The 21,010-nt window shown below is 44.4% G+C and overlaps 1 protein-coding gene across 1 annotated transcript in view; it reads right to left on the reverse strand.

Moving 5' to 3' along the window:
• SLC25A13 (solute carrier family 25 member 13) overlaps positions 1–21,010 on the reverse strand; it is a 94,603-nt gene that overhangs the window by 49,058 nt on the left and 24,535 nt on the right. Inside the window, exons 4-9 of the mRNA XM_069959375.1 lie at positions 18,580–18,695; positions 12,477–12,616; positions 9,122–9,268; positions 6,908–7,046; positions 3,730–3,823; positions 3,455–3,539 (exon numbers count right to left, since the gene is read on the reverse strand). Of these exons, the coding sequence (XP_069815476.1) occupies positions 3,455–3,539; positions 3,730–3,823; positions 6,908–7,046; positions 9,122–9,268; positions 12,477–12,616; positions 18,580–18,695 (721 nt within the window). The remainder of the gene's footprint in view (positions 1–3,454; positions 3,540–3,729; positions 3,824–6,907; positions 7,047–9,121; positions 9,269–12,476; positions 12,617–18,579; positions 18,696–21,010) is intronic.

Here is a 21,010-nt window from a genome sequence, read left to right on the forward strand (position 1 = left end):
ATGATACAGGTTATTACTATGGCTCCTGTATGATGCAGGTTATTAGTATGGCTCCTGTATGATGCAGGTTATTAGTATGGCTCCTGTATGATATATTATTAGTATGGCTCCTGTATAATGCAGGTTATTAGTATGGGTCCTGTATGATATATGGTATTAGTATGGCTCCCGTATGATATAGCTTATTAGTATGGCTCCTGTATGATATATGGTATTAGTATGGCTCCTGTATGATGCAGGTTATTAGTATGGCTCCTGTATGATGCAGGTTATTAGTATGGCTCCTGTATGATATAGGTTATTACTATGGCTCCTGTATGATGCAGGTTATTACTATGGCTATCTAGTTAAGTGCAGGATCAAACGTCAAGTGCACAAAGTCCTGCAATCCAGATGGAGAGATCTGCTCTAGTTTTGCTGCTCAAGACTAGAAATACAGGAGAAAAGGTTATGGGCCGTAAGACTATTACAGATGAGAAGGCTGCAAGTGCTATTGTATCTTTAATGTGTAACACATTTAATATATCTACCATATGAGGACGGGAGTCCAACTGATGCGACCCCTACTAATGGCTCGGAGAAAGCAGCATCCAGATCACTAGGAGAAAGTAGTCCCAGCAGCCGGATCACTAGGAGAAAGTAGTCCCAGCATCCGGATCACTAGGAGAAAGCAGTCCCAGTATCCGGATCACTAGGAGAAAGCAGTCACATAGTATCCGGATCACTAGGAGAAAGCAGTCACACAGTATCCAGATCACTAGGAGAAAGCAGTCACACAGTATCCAGATCACTAGGAGAAGCAGTCACAGTATCTGGATCACTAGGAGAAAGCAGTCACACAGTATCCAGATCACTAGGAGAAAGCAGTCACAGCAACCGGATCACTAGGAGAAAGCAGTCACAGTATCCGGATCAGAAGGAGAAAGCAGTCACATAGTATCCGGATCAATAGGAGAAAGCAGTCACACAGTATCCGGATCAATAGGAGAAAGCAGTCACACAGTATCCGGATCAATAGGAGAAAGCAGTCACACAGTATCCAGATCACTAGGAGAAAGCAGTCCCAGTATCAGGATCACTAGGAGAAAGCAGTCACACAGTATCCGGATCACTAGTAGAAAGCAGTCACAGTATCTGGATCACTAGGAGAAAGCAGTCACATAGTATCCGGATGACTAGGAGAAAGCAGTCACATAGTATCCGGATCACTAGGAGAAAGCAGTCACAGTATCTGGATCACTAGGAGAAAACAGTCACACAGTATCCGGATCAATAGGAGAAAGCAGTCACATAGTATCCGGATGACTAGGAGAAAGCAGTCACATAGTATCCGGATCACTAGGAGAAAGCAGTCACAGTACGCAGATAACTAGGAGAAAGCAGTCCCAGTATCAGGATCACTAGGAGAAAACAGTCACACAGTATCCGGATCAATAGGAGAAAGCAGTCACACAGTATCCAGATCACTAGGAGAAGCAGTCACAGTATCTGGATCACTAGGAGAAAGCAGTCACACAGTATCCAGATCACTAGGAGAAAGCAGTCACAGCAACCGGATCACTAGGAGAAAGCAGTTACACAGTATCCAGATCAATAGGAGAAAGCAGTCACACAGTATCCAGATCACTAGGAGAAAGCAGTCACATAGTATCCGGATGACTAGGAGAAGCAGTCACAGTATCCAGATCACTAGGAGAAAGCAGTCACATAGTATCCGGATCACTAGGAGAAAGCAGTCACAGTATCTGGATCACTAGGAGAAAGCAGTCCCAGTATCAGGATCACTAGGAGAAATCAGTCACAGTACGCAGATAACTAGGAGAAAGCAGTCACAGTATCCGGATCACTAGGAGAAAGCAGTCACAGTATCCGGATCAGAAGGAGAAAGCAGTTACACAGTATCCGGATCAGAAGGAGAAAGCAGTTACACAGTATCCGGATCAATAGGAGAAAGCAGTCACACAGTATCCGGATCACTAGTAGAAAGCAGTCACACAGTATCCAGATCACTAGGAGAAAGCAGTCACAGTATCCGGATCACTAGGAGAAGCAGTCACAGTATCTGGATCACTAGGAGAAAGCAGTCACACAGTATCCAGATCACTAGGAGAAAGCAGTCACAGCATCCGGATCACTAGGAGAAAGCAGTCACAGTATCCGGATCAGAAGGAGAAAGCAGTTACACAGTATCCGGATCAGTAGGAGAAAGCAGTCACAGTACGCGGATCACTAGGAGAAAGCAGTCACAGCGCCCAGATCACTAGGAGAAAGCAGTCACACAGTATCCGGATCACTAGGAGAAAGCAGTCACAGTATGCGGATCACTAGGAGAAAGCAGTCACGGTATCCTGATCACTAGGAGAAAGCAGTCACAGTATCCGGATCACTAGGAGAAAGCAGTCACATAGTATCCGGATCACTAGGAGAAAGCAGTCACATAGTATCCGGATCACTAGGAAAAAGCAGTCACAGTCACAACCTATTTTACACCAAAACTAGCTCTGAAAAATTATCTTTATGACGCTCAGTCGAGTGTGCGGCTCTCCTCAGACATGTAAGCCTGTCATGTAGGGGCCTATAAGTCTGTGCAGTGTGTCCACTTCTGTCCTAACACAGCTGAGCAGGAAGGATCGGGCACAGAACCCAGTGGCACCTTTCTTGTTTTAGCAAACTGTGCAGATCTCAGAACGTCACAAGTTTGTTAAAGGGGTACTCCAGCAAAAATCTTTTTCTTTCAAATCAAGTGATATCAGAAAATTATATAGATTTGTAATTTACTTCTATTAAAAAATCTCAAGTGTTCCCATACTTATCAGCTGCTGTATGTTATACAGGAAACATTTTATTTTCAGTCTGACACACTGCTCTCTGCTGACATCTGTGGCCGAGACAGGAACTTTGTCTCGGTTTTCTATGAATCCCCATAGAAAACCCCTCCTGCTCTGGACAGTTCCTGTCTAGGCCAGAGATGTCAGCAGAGAGCACTGTGTCAGACTGAAAATAAAACATTTCCTGTATGACTTTAGTAGCTAATAGGTATGAAAAACTTGAGATTTTTTAATAGAAGTAAATTACAAATCTACATAACTTTCTGATATCAGTTGATTTGAAAGAAAAAGATTTTCGCTGGGCAACCCCTTAAAAGCGATAGGTACCCTTTAAAGAAGTCTGTGTGATCTCCGGTAAAAGTGGAGCCAACTGTAGTGTAGGTGACACAATCAACAGGGTTCTTAGCAGTCAGACCTCCATTACTGCACAAACATCTGGTACTGAAACTTCTCCCATTCACATGAATCAGGCTGAGCTGCAGTACCACACACAGCCCAAGGAGTGGCGCTGTTTCTGGAAAAAGTCACCTAAGTTTTTAGAATTTAAAATTAAAATATAAAAATCTATTGATCTATGGTTACCAAGCTCATACCACATACAGTAGGTAGAGAACCTATAGATGTACCTGTCTCTGAGCTTCTGCCAGGTTGTAAGGCAATGCCCCTTCTTCTAGAGGAGCGATCCGCTCAATGTCGGCCATTGTCATCCGTCTGTTAATGAGAAACCATGGCGTTCATTACGGACCCTGGTATGTAGGGTATTAAACATAGATAGATAGAAATACACACATTTACATACACACAAGGGATGTAAAGTAATCTATATCTAGCATGAAGCGCCACTCATTCAGGTTATTGTTTTCCATTGGCTTATAAAACAATGCGGCAGAGTCGGACTTACCCCCTCGGCTCATATAAATCTGCTAACTGGAACAATATGTCGACTTCCATGGGTGTAACCTGACCGAACCTCTGAGCGGCCAACACAAACTCCTCTGTATAGGGAGACAGAATAGAGAGAGCAAAGGTTAGGAGCCGAACATCAGGGTGAGAGAGGAAAAGGTAAGTATTACAAATCAGCGTAACGCGAGCATGAGCGCAAGTCCAATCACCCTGAAGTCCTAGGGATCATGGGAAAACATGGATACAGCCTATGGCTATAGTGAGCACATAATGTGGAAACCCGCAGGGATCGAGGGCAACAAATCTGCACATATACGTCCATGTAGCCTTCACCCCACACATCAATTATTTCTGCACAGCCAAGACCCTGTTCCTGGTCACCAGTTGTGCTTCCATGGACACATATCTATCAATCTCTATCTCTCCCTCTTCTATATCCCTTCTCCTATACCCATCCATCCAGCTCTCTCCTATACCCATCCATCCAGCTCTCTCCTATACCCATCCATCCAGCTCTCTCCTATACCCATCCATCCAGCTCTCTCCTATGCCCATCCATCCAGCTCTCTCCTATACCCATCCATCCAGCTCTCTCCTATACCAATCCATCCAGCTCTCTCCTATACCCATCCATCCAGCTCTCTCCAATACCCATCCATCCAGCTCTCTCCTATACCCATCCATCCAGCTCTCTCCTATACCCATCCATCCAGCTCTCTCCTATACCCATCCATCCAGCTCTCTCCTATACCAATCCATCCAGCTCTCTCCTATACCCATCCATCCAGCTCTCTCCTATACCCATCAATCCAGCTCTCTCCTATACCCATCCATCCAGCTCTCTCCTATACTCATCAATCCAGCTCTCTCCTATACCCATCCATCCAGCTCTCTCCTATACCAATCCATCCAGCTCTCTCCTATACCCATCCATCCAGCTCTCTCCTATACCAATCTATCCAGCTCTCTCCTATACCAATCCATCCAGCTCTCTCCTATACCAATCCATCCAGCTCTCTCCTATACCAATCCATCCAGCTCTCTCCTATACCAATCCATCCAGCTCTCTCCTATACCAATCCATCCAGCTCTCTCCTATACCAATCCATCCAGCTCTCTCCTATACCAATCCATCCAGCTCTCTCCTATACCAATCCATCCAGCTCTCTCCTATACCAATCCATCCAGCTCTCTCCTATACCCATCCATCCAGCTCTCTCCTATACCCATCAATCCAGCTCTCTCCTATACCCATCAATCCAGCTCTCTACTATACCCATCAATCCAGCTCTCTCCTATACCCATCAATCCAGCTCTCTCCTATACCCATCAATCCAGCTCTCTCCTATACCAATCCATCCAGCTCTCTCCTATACCCATCCATCCAGCTCTCTCCTATACCAATCCATCCAGCTCTCTCCTATACCAATCCATCCAGCTCTCTCCTATACCAATCCATCCAGCTCTCTCCTATACCAATCCATCCAGCTCTCTCCTATACCCATCCATCCAGCTCTCTCCTATACCCATCAATCCAGCTCTCTCCTATACCCATCAATCCAGCTCTCTACTATACCCATCAATCCAACTCTCTCCTATACCCATCAATCCAGCTCTCTCCTATACCAATCCATCCAGCTCTCTCCTATACCCATCCATCCAGCTCTCTCCTATACCCATCCATCCAGCTCTCTCCTATACCCATCCATCCAGCTCTCTCCTATACCCATCCATCCAGCTCTCTCCTATACCAATCCATCCAGCTCTCTTCTATACCCATCAATCCAGCTCTCTCCTATACCAATCCATCCAGCTCTCTTCTATACCCATCAATCCAGCTCTCTCCTATACCAATCCATCCAGCTCTCTTCTATACCCATCAATCCAGCTCTCTTCTATACCCATCAATCCAGCTCTCTCCTATACCAATCCATCCAGCTCTCTTCTATACCCATCAATCCAGCTCTCTCCTATACCAATCCATCCAGCTCTCTTCTATACCCATCAATCCAGCTCTCTCCTATACCAATCCATCCAGCTCTCTTCTATACCCATCAATCCAGCTCTCTTCTATACCCATCAATCCAGCTCTCTCCTTTACCAATCCATCCAGCTCTCTTCTATACCCATCAATCCAGCTCTCTTCTATACCCATCAATCCAGCTCTCTCCTATACCCATCAATCCATCCAGCTCTCTCCTATATCAATCCATCCAGCTCTCTCCTATATCAATCCATCCATCTATCACTCTCTATCCCTCTTCCTATCTCTCTATTTTTTCTTTTTTAGTTGTGGTGGCAATGTGGAGTTCTCCTTTAAGTGACCATGCTATGATTTTTCCTCCCGTCCAGAGTACAGGACTAGGATAGCCCTAGAGAATCCTCAGCTACAGATGTGACCAGGAAGGTGAGGCAGCAGCATTCAATTCTTTGAGCGGAGAGGGGAGGAAGCGGACGTGCGCATCCTCCCATTCACTCACTACAGGACACTGAGTTCTCTGCCGCAGACTTCCACCGTATTCGTTCAGTGTGAACTGGGCCTGACACAATGCTCTCTGCTGCCACCTCTGTCCATGACAGGAACTGTCCAGAGCAGGAGAGGTTTTCTATGGAGATTTGCTGCTGCTCTGGACAGTTCCTGACATGGACAGAGGTGGCAGCAGAGAGCACTGTGTCAGACTGACTGGAGAGAATACTTATCAGCTGCATGGCAAACAGCAGCTGATAAGTACAGGAAGACTGGAGATTTTTAAATAAAAGTAATTTACAAGTTTGTATAACTTTCTGAACCAGTTGATTTGAAGGAAACATTTTTCACCGGAGTACCCCTATAAGATGCATTGGATTATCAAATGCCAGAATATAGGACTATCATTGCATATACCTACTATAGTGATCCCCAACCTGTGGCTCTCCGGCTGTTACAAAACTACAACTCCCAGCATGCCCCCTACAACAATCAGACGACAATATGGACCTGTTGGCATTCTTTCCAGCAGTGTTCACCAACCTTCCCCCCTCCAGCTGATGCAAAACTACAACTCCCATCATGCTCTGACACCAGCAGGAGAGCCAAATGTTGGGGATTGCTGCTCTATATGTCACAATGTTTAAAATAAAATAAAAATTTTTGCAGATTTTTTTTTTTTTTACCTGATCACATGACCAGCACTGACCTTTGGTGACCTCTACGTCTTTCTTATTGCCGGCCAAGGTACTGTAGATCTTCCTAATCAGCTCCATGTTGTTAAGCAAGGAATTAAATCCATTGAAGTAGGAGAAGCTGACCTGATGAGATATGGTACCTCCAGCCGCCTTCAAGGAAACATGGGGAGAGGCGGAAGAAGCGGGTTAGCCGTACATCGGAGGAAAATAGGGACCCAGCAAAGAGATTTATGAAGACGACAACGCCAGCTGTCAAAGAACATACATTTCTCCTGCTAATAAACTCCCAGAACGGCCCAGCCGAGAACCTAAACAAATACATATGGCGGCGGATTACACCGGCCCGGGCCGCACTGATTTACACGGCCAGGGTCACAAATGTTTTACAAGTCTATTTATTTCAGGTAATGAACGTGGAAATATCACAATGTAACGTGCCCTGAGGAAAGCGAGAACACACCAGAGAGACACACTGGGGAATTTTCCTGTATTTTTAAGAATTTTTTTTTTATTCTTAGAAATTTAGAAATAGGTAAAATTGTTTATCATAATATATTTTGTTATTAGCGTTTATAGCTTACAATAGAAGTTTGGTATAAGGGTCAGCTCACACAGCCTTGAATTTTAAGGGGCTCTCCACTTTGAACAAACTAGAAGGGTCTCTTAACAGTAAGTTGATCTCCAGCTGAGATATCAACATCAGCTATGATATGTAGAGAGAATTCAAAGTGTTCAGTTTTCCTGCAGCGCCACTATAGGAGTAATGAAGTATTACACAGTGTCCACTTATATCAATGGGTGTGTCTGTGTAATGCAGGACAGGACAGGTCCTCCAGAGCGAGAGACACTCTTTATAAACACTATCTATTCTGGCCAAGAGATAATGGTCCCCAAGCCCAAGTATAAGTAAGAATACTTGAATGATGATGGGTTTGGAAACCAGAAAATCTCCATAAAGGGGTACTCCAGAGGCTAAAAAAATATTTTTGAAACATTTAATAAAAGTTATATTACAAAATTTTATAACTTCATGAAAAAGGCTATTCCCATTTCAACTAAGGACCAGTTCACACTGAGTAAAACTGGCGGAATCTTACCAGCCTCCGTGTCATACTGGCTGTCTATGGGAGGGTTCACGCGCAGAAGAATTGACATGTCAAGCGGAGAAAGGAGGCGCGCAAAGCCTCCCATAGAATGTGACTATGACACGGAGGCTGGCGGGATTCCCCAGCGGAGAGTTCCATTGCAGAATTCAGCCAGTCTTAATTTGTGTGAACCGACCCTGAGGGTACGTGCACACTGCAGAATGGCGACTGATAACCCGTTGCGCATTCCGCAGCTCGCACCTGCCAGCGGACTGAGGCAGGCGCGCGCGTCTCTGCCCGTGTTATAGACTCCATTCAATGCACGGGCGGATTCAGTCCTTCGTCCAAAGGATGGACACGAATGGAGTCTATGACACGGGCGGAAAGTCGAGTGCGGAGTGCGGAACTGGATATCAGTCGCTATTCCGCACGTACCCTGACATAGTAAAATGTTGGACTCGTCAACTTCAATATTTGTTGCATATACATTTTGCAAACGTCTTTTTTTCCTGTTATGCTGCTCTTTACCTTCCATTGTTGACAACTTCTTGTCTAGGTTACCGACCACTACTCTGGCTGGTGGTCTGGCTGGTGTATGGTGTATACAAACAGAACTTTAAAGGGGCAACTTCAGTGAAAATCTTTTCTTATAAAATAAACTGATTTAGAATGTTACACAGATTAGTAATTTACTTCTGTTAAAAAATCTCCAGTCTTCCAGTACTTATCAGCTGCTGTATGCGCTGTAGAAAGTGGTGTATTCTCTCCAGTCTGATACGATTCTCTCTGCTGCCACCTCTTTCCATGTCATGAACTGTCCAGAGGAGTTTTCTGTGAGGATTTGCTGCTGCTCTGGACAGTGGCAGCAGAGAGAATCGTATCTGACTGGAGAGAATACACCACTTCCTGCAGGAAATACAGCAGCTGATAAGTACTGGAAGACTGGAGATTTTTAAATAGGTGTAAATTACAAATCTATATAACTTTCTCACACCAGTTGATTTATGGCGGTGTTCCCCTTTAATGTGTATGGCGAAGATCAAGTGAGACGGATATTGAAGATATATAGAAGGGTTTCTGCTATATGTATACAGCCTATAGGATAATACAAATCAAACTGATAAAAGAGCATTTACTTACAGCCACCAGGCACTGCTCCACGAATGGCGTCAAGACATGGGGGCGGATAGTCACCATGATATCCCTAAAGTCCATGGCGTTGATTGTTCCTGTGTGGTCGGTGTCCCGCTGTACGAACGCTTGCCTTGCATGCTCCAGCTGTATTTCCTATTGTTATAAAGGGACAATGGCGTTAATAAAAGTACAGCATTACCCAACAATGACGGCCATTACTAGGCCACAATCAAAACCCCAAGAACGTTACAACAGTTAGGACCTAGCAAGGGCGACTGCCATAGGTGAAGATCAGTTCCGCCACCTGGTGACTAGCTGTTGTTATACCCATTAGGATATGTTTACACTGAGCCAATACGGCGGAATTCTGCCACGGAATCCTGCCGTGCTCAGTGTCCTGCAGTGAGTGAATGGGAGGGCGTGCGCCCGCTTCCTCCCCTCTCCGCTTAAATAAGTGACATGTCCCTTTCTATGAGCGGAGAGCCATGGCAGCGGAGGAGCGCGCACTCTCCCATAGACGGGCTATGACACACTGAGACAGGCGGGATTCCATCTGTTTTACTCACTGTGAACATACCCTTACTCTTATTGAATTTCTCCCTGCACGGGGCAACCCTTAGGCGTAGGCGGGTAGTGCGACCCAGCCCGATCCTGGAAAGCAGCACCAAAGTTTTCTGTATCTCTTTACTGGCTTGGTCAGGGGGGGTCTCTCTGCTTTCTAGGAATATCTCATGTCAGATTTATAGACCTTACTCGTATCGAACCCTTGAAAGATACAGTACAATTATCTAAGTCAGTCTTAAAAGAGAAGGTAAGGGGGGAGGGGGATTTATAGACTTGCTGGGCGCTGCGCCTTTCATGTGGCTGCACATCTTTCAGGAAACGGCGCGCTCCGGCTTCCTCCTCGGGAGTCCTGACCGCAGCCCGCTGTCAGGAGGAAATGTTAGTGCTGCTGATGCAACGTGCCGGCTTCTCGCACGCTTCCCAGCTGATGGAACATTAGACGGAAGGAGAACATAAAACGCGCCGGAGTCCCATCTGGTCCGGGTTAAGAGCGACATGAAAAGAAAGTGAAGTTAAACAAGCGTCTCTGTGAAAACTTGGTTCCCGGCTGCCTATGGTCTAGACATGGTAACGAGAACATAACTCACGGACAGAACGGCCCGGGACTGGCAGGCTCCAGAGATGCGACACATCATGAAGAAGCCTGCAGGATCCATTCATCCCTGAAGAGGTCGGATATGAGGAAGTCATGAAACGGAGGGAAACCAACAAATAAAGAGGATGTTCTCTGGCAATAAATGACTGGCCAGTTGTCCATGTAACTTTAACCCTTTAAAAGGGATTGTTCACAAAAAAAAAAAAAAAAAAAATTCTTTCAAAAATGACTTTTGGAACCTGTAGATAAAACAAAGACACAAGTTTTCCTTGAAGGGCATGTTCAAAGTTTTTTTCTCTTTCAAATCAACTGGTGCCAGAGATTTGTAATTCACTAGTAAAAAAAAAATAAAATAAAATAAAAAAAAAAAAATCAGTCTTCCAGTACTCATCAGCTGCTGTATGTCCTGCAAGAAGTAGTGTATTCTCTCCAGTCTGACATAGTGCTCTCTGCTGCCACCTCTGTCCATGTCAGGAACTGTCCAGAGCAGGAGAGGTTTTCTATGGGGATTTGCTACTGGACAGTTCCTGACACGGACAGAGGTGACAGCAGAGAGCACCGTGTCAGACTGAAGAGAATACACCACTTCCTGCAGGACATACAGCAGCTAATTAGTACTGGAAGACTGGAGATTTTCTGATAGAAGTAAAGTACAAATCTCTGCCACCGGTTGATTTAGGAAAAAAAAATTTGGTGAACAACCCCTTAAAGGAAAACTTGCTTGTTGGTTTTATCTACAAGTTCCGAAAGTCATAACTATTTTTTCATCTGAAAAAAAAAAAAAAAAAAAAAAAAAAAAGACGTTCGCCACTGTTACAGATAGCGGTAATCTTCCGGCTATTGTCTTTTCTTGACTATGGAACAACTAATCTATTACTTTGGATCAGCCTCTTCCTTTTAAGTTTCCCTTGCTTTGGCAGTATAGTGCAGGTTATGTATTCCAGCAGAAGAAAAAAAATTTGGCACTCACCAAAACTCATCTCAGCCAACTTTATTTTTCAAAACAGTGTCACAGGACAAAGACACAAGCGGCGTCCGTTTTGCTGCACACTGCGCTCCCTCTGAGCTCTAGTGCGGATTATAGTGTATGCAGTGTATTAGTTACTAGCTTTTCTTGTGTGCTTTTCAGCGCTTGTTCTAGTTATGTCTGTAGTTGGTGCTTCCACTTTATTATCTTGTTGTTTAGTTCCTTACAGTTGTGCTAGTTTGAATATATATTAGTTAAAGTGTCACTGTCGTTTCATTTTTTTTTTTTTTTTTTTTTTTGCACAAATCAATAGTCCAGGCGATTTTAAGAAACTTTGTAATTGGGTTTATTAGGTAAATATTCCATTATCTGCATTCAAAAAGACTTTACCCAGGTCAACCCCCCCCCCCCCCTCTCATTCACTGCTCATTATCAGGAAATTTCGACTAGTTTACATCAGTCGAGCCCTGTGTAACCTATGGAGAGAGGAGAGGGGAGGGAGATTAGTTGGCAGCAGAGAACAAAGGATTACACAGCGGGACCTTTGTGGAAGATGTATTCAAAAGGTCAGAGAGGTCAGTGCTGACTTCAGAGGAGATAGCCTGGTGATGTAGCTGTAAATTAACTCTTTGTTGTCCTGTTTTGGTGTCTCATCAACTTCCACCCCTCTCCATAGAGAACAATGAAGACAGGGGGGAGGGCTTCAAACTGCTTTTTCATGATAAAAATGCATTTTTCAGCTAATAAACCCAAATACAAAGTTACTTTAAAACCGCCTGTACTATTGATTACTGCAAAAAAAAAATTTAAACGACAGTGACACTTTAAATCTATTACAGTATACTGTAAAATCTGTCTCTATTTTCCGATTTTACTTTTTATACATCATTATGGGGGCAGACATCTTGCTTGAGCTAATACGCAAAGTTACACTGGCCCAGACCCTATTCACATGAATACAAGAGCGTCCTGGGCATGCTCTGTGACCTTTGCAGAGGACATTCTGTAGGGAGGGGAAGGCTGAGCGGTGATCACCTATTGTATAAGTCTGGTCCTCTCATCCATACACTGGTGCCATCAGTGGTGATCAAATCAGCTTCAGGAATCCCTTTCTTACCCATGGCAGATGGCACTGTGCACAGAAGGGAAGTCAGGCTTACCTAAGCAGGTGCTGGAAGGAAAACAGACTGGACGGTATCTCCCAGTGTTCCCCGTGCTATGGCTGTAGTACTCACCAGCAAAAACTGAGTAAACTCGGCATAGGGCAGAAGCCTCTTGCGGTCTTTGCCGAAGTGCAGCTGGATGAATTCACAGTCCCAGTTGAATGGTATACGCTGGTGGATGGTGGTCTGGCCAAAGACTTGCTTTACATCCTCTGCCAAGAAGATATAGTAAGAAGACTCACTGCTACAGCTGTAGATACATGCAGAACATGATGTATACACCTGCTGTTCAATGCCACAGAGCAGGTGCAAACCTACAAATCCCATCCTGTCCGATAAATACACAAGAGGTATATACTCAGTTCTGTTAAGTTGCTGAGTTAATCGGGATCAGCTACATTTTCTGACCCTGAATGCTCCTCATTTGACACTCTCTCCATCTGGAGAGGTTGGATGCAGCCCTGTGGAGTCCTGGAAAACATGAATACAGTCATATGCACAGGCTGTATCCAAATTTTCCAGGACTCCACAAGGCAGCATCCAATTTCTCCAGACGCCAAGAGTCAAATGGCGAGCATTCAGGTTTAGAGAATGTTGCCGATCCCGAACAACTCCGCAGCTTAACACAACCCTACCGATAAGGAATACTAGGTTATGGTTCTACAACTCCATTTTCCAGGACTCCACAGGGTCGCATCAAACTTCTCCAGCCATCGGGAGTCAAATGCCAAGCGTCCGAATTCACAGAACGTTGCTGAACCCAAACAGTTCGACAACTCCGCTCGGCACTACTTACAATTAACTACTGTAAATTTTTTGCAAAAAAAAATAAAAAATACAAAAATGATCACATTGGCGCCCCCATCACCTTCCAGGAGCCCCGGACTTGTCTTTCATGTTTCTACCAAGTAAAACCTCTCGGTGGAAGTCGCTGAGCGAGGACAATTAGCGGATCTTATTTACATGAGCGCTGCTGTACTTACCGCACAATTGTCGAGGTTTTTATTGAATTTTGTGTGGGAAGATCACTTTTGTATACCGCTAAGGAAATTGCCCTAGTGTTTTTCTATTCAGTGTGACACATCTCTCCCCAGATTGACACTGACTGGATTGAATTATACATGTGCGGCTCTTTTCAAAGGTTTCCTACACAAAGTTCTCAAGGAAAGTAAAGTCGAACCCATAAAGACAATTACTGATGCCTAACGCCCCCCAACTCACATACTTTGTGCTTTTTAAATGTAAAAATATATATTTCTAGTCTTTACATCACCCTGACATGAGGCTTACAGTTTAAAGGGGACAAGTCCCCATTACAGAGTCTCTGATGAGGTGGCAGGTAGAATTAGTTGGTTACTATATTACTAGAGTGTCATGGAACTCTTCTCAGCTACACTATAAGGCTAAGAGGGATCACAGGGAGAGGGACATATATGGCAGACCAGCAGACCATCTCCTCTTCCAGCCCCCGTCTGGCAGCACCTCTTGTTCTGCCCCCCCCCCCCCCTCCATCCCCACTGGCAACACCTCTTCTTCCAGCTCCAATCCCCCCGAATTGCAGTACATTTACTCCACTAACCCCCCTCATCTTCCAGGCCACCCCCCTCCCCAACTGGCAGCACCTCTTCTTCCAGCCCTCCCCCCTTTCCGACTGGCAGCACCTCTTCTTCCAGCCCTCCCCCCCTTTCCGACTGGCAGCACCTCTTCTTCCAGCCCTCCCCCTTTCCGACTGGCAGCACCTCTTCTTCCAGCCCTCCCCCCCCTTTCCGACTGGCAGCACCTCTTCTTCCAGCCCTCCCCCCTTTCCGACTGGCAGCACCTCTTCTTCCAGCCCTCCCCCCCTTTCCGACTGGCAGCACCTCTTCTTCCAGCCCTCCCCCTTTCCGACTGGCAGCACCTCTTCTTCCAGCCCTCCCCCCCTTTCCGACTGGCAGCACCTCTTCTTCCAGCCCTCCCCCCCTTTCCGACTGGCAGCACCTCTTCTTCCAGCCCTCCCCCTTTCCGACTGGCAGCACCTCTTCTTCCAGCCCTCCCCCCCTTTCCGACTGGCAGCACCTCTTCTTCCAGCCCTCTCCCCTCTCCGACTGGCAGCACCTCATCTTCCAGCCCTCCCCCCTTTCCGACTGGCAGCACCTCTACTTTCAGCCCTCCTTCCTCTCCGACTGGCAGCACCTCTTCGTCCAGCCCTCCTCTCTCCCCAAGTGGCAGCACCTCATCTTCCAGCCCTCCCCCCTCTCCGACTAGCAGCACCTCTTCAACACACCCACCCCTCCTCCTCCAGCACCTCTCTTTCCAGCGACCCCTCCTCCCAGCAGCATCAATTTTTCTAGCCGCCCCATAGCCCACCCCCTTTACCCCTGACTGGCAGCACCTCTGCTGCCAGCCTCTATCCCACCCGACTGGCAGCACCTCTTCTTCCAGTACCTCTCCCCATACACTGCGCACACAGAAGGGGGGATTTCGCTCTCTATATATTTATACTGCACCCTCATAGGTGGCAGTGGCATGGAGGACATTATAGAACAATAAAGAGCAGGCTAAGCTGTGAATCATGCACCAGGCTGATATAACACTCAATGGAGCTTCAGTCTCTCTGAAGCTGCAACGCCCCACCCCCCGCGCTTAGCCCTTTCCAGATTAAACTTCATGGGTAGCTGTAACCTGATTCCTCAGTGACCTGATCAGTCTACAGACCAAGCGTCAAACTTGTTGCGTGGAGAGGCCGAACTTTTCCAGTTCTGCAACATTCTCCTAACCAATGGCGAGTGTTTGTGTTTGGGGAAAGATGCCAAACTTAGTTTGGCCTCTCCACTCAACACTTATGAGTATGCTTTTTATTTGTTGCATCATTCTGAGCATGCTTGTCATAGTAATCACACGGGGGTAGGAAGTGTCTGTGCGTAGGCAGGAGGGATGTGACAGCTTTAATACACGACTGCCAGACAGAGTCAGCCTATTGTCGTCTATGTCCATGAGTCTTGCAGTAAAGCATGTCACTAAATGCTGTTAAACAGCCCAGGCAATATGGCTGCCCCCTACAACAATTTACAAAACATGAAATAAATAAAAAAAATTACAGTCAGAAAATAGAAGCAGATTAAAGTAAAAACACGTTTTGGTTTCTCACTGTAATCAGTAATAGGAAATTTAGGTGACACATTAAGTATATTAGCCATATATCCTAGGCTGTCTGGAAAGCCACAGGTTGGAGAACACCGATGTACTCTGTTGAAAAACTACAATTCCCATTAAAGGAGAAGTCAAGTGAAAATAGTATTGTATTGTCCCCCAAAAGTTATTTAAATCACCAATATACAGTTAAGGGAAATGCCTATAAAGTGCTTTTTTCCTCTGCACTTACTACTGCATCAAGGCTTCACTTCCTGGATAACATGGTGATGTCACTTCCTGGATAACATGGTGATGTCACTTCCTGGATAACATGGTGATGTCACTTCCTGGATAACATGGTGATGTCACTTCCTGGATAAAATGACATCACCATGTTATCCAGGAAGTGACATCACCATGTTATCCAGGAAGTGAAGCCTTGATGCAGTACTAAGTTCAGGGACAAAAGCACTTTATAAGCATTTCCCGTAATAAGTGTATAGGGGTGATTTGTATAACTTTTGGGGGGCAATACAATACTCTAATAAAAATTTTCGCCGACTTCTCCTTTAAGCGGGGATGTCTAATATCAATGCACAGTTTATCGCTCAATTTTATTTAACCCTTAGAAACTAATAAAATAATTTTAGCTGTGACACACTCAAGTCTGTCGAAAAAGTTACTATATAGTAATAGTGCCGTGCGGCGTGAAATGACAGTTACCATAACAACTAGTACAATAAAGACTTAATAAATATTCATGTATAAAAATGGTGGCCTGTCAGCCAGTCTGCCTTCTCCATACAGGTCTTATTAACTTTACAGAACATTGTGACACGCAGGTTTCTTTTATGCTGCCACTTGCAGAACGTTGGTCTTTCACATGCAGATTTCTTTCAGTCTATCGTTGATTTAACTTTCTTTTTTTTTTAACTTGTTTTAGTTTTTTTTTTTTGGCAGACGTGAGATGTAAATGTGCTGTGAAACCCGCTTTAAAAAATGACGTCTTTGATTGAATTGGGGCAAACAACTATATTGCTTTGGTTATGTCGGTCGACGAGGGGAAAGAACACACATGTTCAAGAGTGGTTGCAAATACGTACGTCCACAGTTTCACAGATCTACATCTGTATGATGAACCTGAGGAAGGTGGTGTCTTAACCTTCGAAACATGCCGTTCCTAATCAAAGTTTTTTTTTTTTTACTAATAAAATCTCTAGATTATTAAACCAAAATCCAGACAGCCTTATAGGATATATGACTAGTATACTTAAAGGGAACGTGTCCCCTAAATTTTATTTTATCGATTAGAGTCCGATACTAAAACTTGCTTCTATTTTCTGACTGTAATTTTTTTTATTTCCCCTTTTGTACATTGGTATGAAGGCGGCCATATTGTCTGGGCTGTTTTTAACAGCATTTAGTGACATGCTTTACAGCAAGACTCATGGATATAGACGGCAATAGACAGATGTATTATAGCCATCACCTCCTCCCTGACTGCACACAGACAATAACAACGTCCGTGTGATTACTGTGACAAGCATGCTCAGACTGATGCAGCAATTTGCAAGCATACATATTAGTGTTGAGTGGAGAGGTCTAACTGGGTTTAGCAGTGTTTCCCAAACCTGAACGATTGCCATTGGTTAAGAGAATTTTGCAGAAGCGGAACAGTTTGACCTCTCAACTCAACACTACTCATTTTCTTGTAGAGCCAGTCTGCCCATCTGCACCATGGCCATTTACCTACGCGTATCTCCATAGAGCTAATATACAGTGGGATGCCTCTTCTTCATGCACAGACCTGTTTTAAAGGGAATGGGTCACCTACATTTTCATTTACTGATTAGAGTCAGATACTACAGCTTGTTTTTTTTATTCTAATCTGTTCATATTTTCTGACAGTTATTTTTATTTCATGTTTTGCACTGTTTATATTGCATTGTATTTGTATTGTTATAGAGGTGGCCATATTGCCTGGGCTATTGTTAACAGCATTTAGTGACATGCTTTACCGCACGCCTCATGGACATAGACGACAATAGACAGACAATGTCCCCTTGAGATGAATGTGAGACATTACTGAGCGCGCTCTGTGACCACAGGGAGCTGCTATTGTCCCCTCTATCTACTGGTGTCTATTTTCTGACTGTAATTTTATTTATTTCATTTTTTGTACATTGTTATGGTGGCAGCCATCTTGCATGGGTTGCTTTTAACAGCATTTAACGACATGCTTTACAGCATTACTCATGGACATAGACGACAATAGACAGACTGTGTCCCCTTGAGATGAATGTGAGACATTACTGAGCATGCTCTGTGACGAGGTCATTTCTCAGGGAGCTGCTATCGTCTCCTCTATCTACTGAAGTCACCTGACGCTGCAATGCATTACAGATCACTTTACTGCAGCCTCCTCTTATCACCACAATAGGGAGTCTCTGCTTAGTTTTAGCCCCAGTGGTGAGAATGAAAACTGCAAGATCTCAGGATTATTTTATAATATAAATAGAAAAATGGGAAATTAGAAAAAATGTCATCAAAAATGCTTAAAGGAAATGTGTCATCAGAAAATGACTCGGAACATATTTTTTAGGTCCCTCGCATTCAGGAAAGTCTTGCTGCTTTGAGATGATTATGTGTTTTAAAAGTAAAGGGGAACAGTACAGATACGTCCTATGGGGAGACTTGGGGTCGAAGTTTTTCTAAAAAACAGATACTTGGATGGGGCCACACAGGGACTTAGTGATTAGCACAGTTACCTTGCAGAACTGGGGTCCTGGGTTCAATCCTCAACAAGGGCGGCAAGGATTTTGTATGTTCTCCTCCAATTACCTCTCCAAAACAGACAGGTGAATTTGGAATTTAGACTTTGAGCCCCAAAAAAGCAACAGGGACAGATCTGAGCGCTGCCCAGCCCTGGAGGGATCAGATTTTCCAATGTCTTTTGATACCTTTAGGTTATTACTAGATTTTTTGTAAGACCAAACAATAAGCAGATAATAAAAGCCCCTTACTCTTATTATGATGTAATAAAGTATATGAATAAATCAATTACCGAAAGTGACTTCTCCTTTCCCGGTTTTGTCAAAAAGCTGAAAGGCCACCATAAATAATGCGTCTGGAGCGCAGAGGACCGACTCAAACGCCACAAACTCTTGGAAGGAGATTAACCTGTTAAAACAAAGAGAGAAAGCAAAAATTACAAGACTGAAAAGCAATAAATTAGTAAAAGAGAGACAAAAAAAAATAGTTTTTACAACTGTAAGAATCTTTACACAAAGAAATAACCTATATAAAAAGTATTATCCTCCAGAGCTGCAGACATAATTCTGCCAGACTAAGAGCTCACATCTTTCTAGGTGCTCCCTCAGATAGGGTACGTGCACACTACGGATAACCTGTCGCGCATTCCGCAGCTCCCACCCACTTGTGGACTGTGGCGGGCACACCCCTCTCCGCCCGTGTCATAGACTTTAATCTATGCATGGGTGGATTCTGCACGCACCCGTCACAGTCTACAGGTGGGTGCGAGCTGCAGAATGTGTGATGGGTTATCCATCGCCATTTCGTAGTGTGAACATATCAGTATTCTGAAGTCTGTAACGCTACGAGGCAATAGAAACACTAATCCCCTCTCAAATATATAGAAATTTATTTATTTTTAAAGTGGGGGGATCTCAAGCCTAGGCACCAGTTGTTCTTACTTGGGGCACTTTAAAGGGGTACTCCAGAGAAAAAATGTTTTAAAATCAACTGGCCTCATAAAGTTACATAGAGTTGCAAATTACTTCTATTTAAAAATCACTGGTCTTCCAGTACTTATCAGCTACTGTATGTCCTGCTGGAAGTGGAGTATTCTTTCCAGTCTGACAAAGGGCTCTCTGCTGCCTCCTCTGTCCAGGTCAGGAACTGTCCAGAGCAGGAGAGGTTTTCTATGGGGATTTGCTGCTGCTCTGGACAGTTCCCGACATGGACAGAGGTGGCAGCAGAGAGCACTGTGTCAGACTGGAAAGAATACACCACTTCCTGCAGGACATACAGTAGTTGATAAGTACTGAAATATTGGAGATTCTGAAGTAAATTACATATGGGCAATTATTTTTCAGCAGATCAGAACAGCCAGAGCGACTGGCGAAGAAGCGTTAATCGCTAGCTCTACTCCACAGGGTGATACTGGCTTGTATAACCGGTAATCCCCCCATGTAATAGGGCTCTTACACGTGACCATTTTGTCCAGCTTTTAACATCAAGAACCAATAGGTCACTTGTTGCCTTAGAGACCCTACCCCTTGACAGAAGCCATCATCAATCGGCCCGCTTTGGAAGATTACTAGGACCCTTAGAATCTAAGAACATCTATGGAATCCCAAAGAATCAGAAGACTTTTTGGTTAGTTTAGGTCTAAAATTTTGTAAACTTACAGGTTTTCGCATAACAAAACTTTTTTAAAAATTTTCTCTCCTTAAAGAAACACAAAGCAGAAGGGAGGACGCCCGCATGCCAGGTTAAAGCATCCACTAGGAATTAACTCAGTGTAAGTTAACGCATCGAAAGCTGCGGCCCGGCCTTTTGTTTGAGAGGAGGAAAAAAGAAAAAAAAAAAAAAAAAAGCCTCTTGCACTCCGAGACTTCTCAAAAGGTTAATGAAGAGATTAACAAAAAGAAGCAGGGATACAAAAAGGAGCAATTTCATCAAGTCGAGAGAAGCAAAGGATTAAATCCAATGAATGAATGTATCCAAAGTCCCCACGTGGCAAACAAAGGGACTTAAAAAAAAAAAAAAAAGTAAAAATTTTGCCTAATTTTTTCTCTCTGGTTCTACCCTTTAACGCTTTAATTACCCATGGAAAGAAGTGGCTGCATTATTCCCATACACATTGTGCTCCATGGAGGGTAGGGCCATTATCTGGAGAAAGTTATCAGGCAGATAATGTATTCGGGCCGCGGCGGGCTGGAACACCTGTTTTCCCGCACATGAAAAGGCTTCGTATGTTAAAGTTCATATTTAAATTTTATTTAATGACACCTAATGATGTGCAATCAGAGGGGAGGGGGGCAGGGCTAATCCTGAAAGAGAGCGCGTTGCCAGGGAAACTGCCCTCCGCGCCGCCACCACCACCGCTCGGGGCTGAGAACACGGACTTGTGTGCTTCGCATTACTTAGGCTTCTTTAGACATAAAGAACTCCGCATGTAATTGACTGTGTAAAATTGATGCTCTGTTACTTCATTGTGTGGGTCATAATTTCAGTAAGTGAATACGTCAGCGTTATTAGGGAGCCAGTGTGTTGTGATTCGCGGCTCAGGCCGCTCCCATTGACGGGAGCCCGGAATACAATAAGAAGAAAATAGCCGGTTTAATTAACTTGTAAAAATTGGGTTAATTTAGATGCAGCTGCTGCGGCCCGTCCTCCGCTCGTCTCCTTTACTCAGCCACACGTTAATATCTACTATTTTACGTAATGAGGTCCTGTATACGGCCCATTTT

Source organism: Dendropsophus ebraccatus, chromosome 2 (genome assembly GCF_027789765.1).
Source record: "Dendropsophus ebraccatus isolate aDenEbr1 chromosome 2, aDenEbr1.pat, whole genome shotgun sequence".
Classification (NCBI taxonomy): domain Eukaryota; kingdom Metazoa; phylum Chordata; class Amphibia; order Anura; family Hylidae; genus Dendropsophus; species Dendropsophus ebraccatus.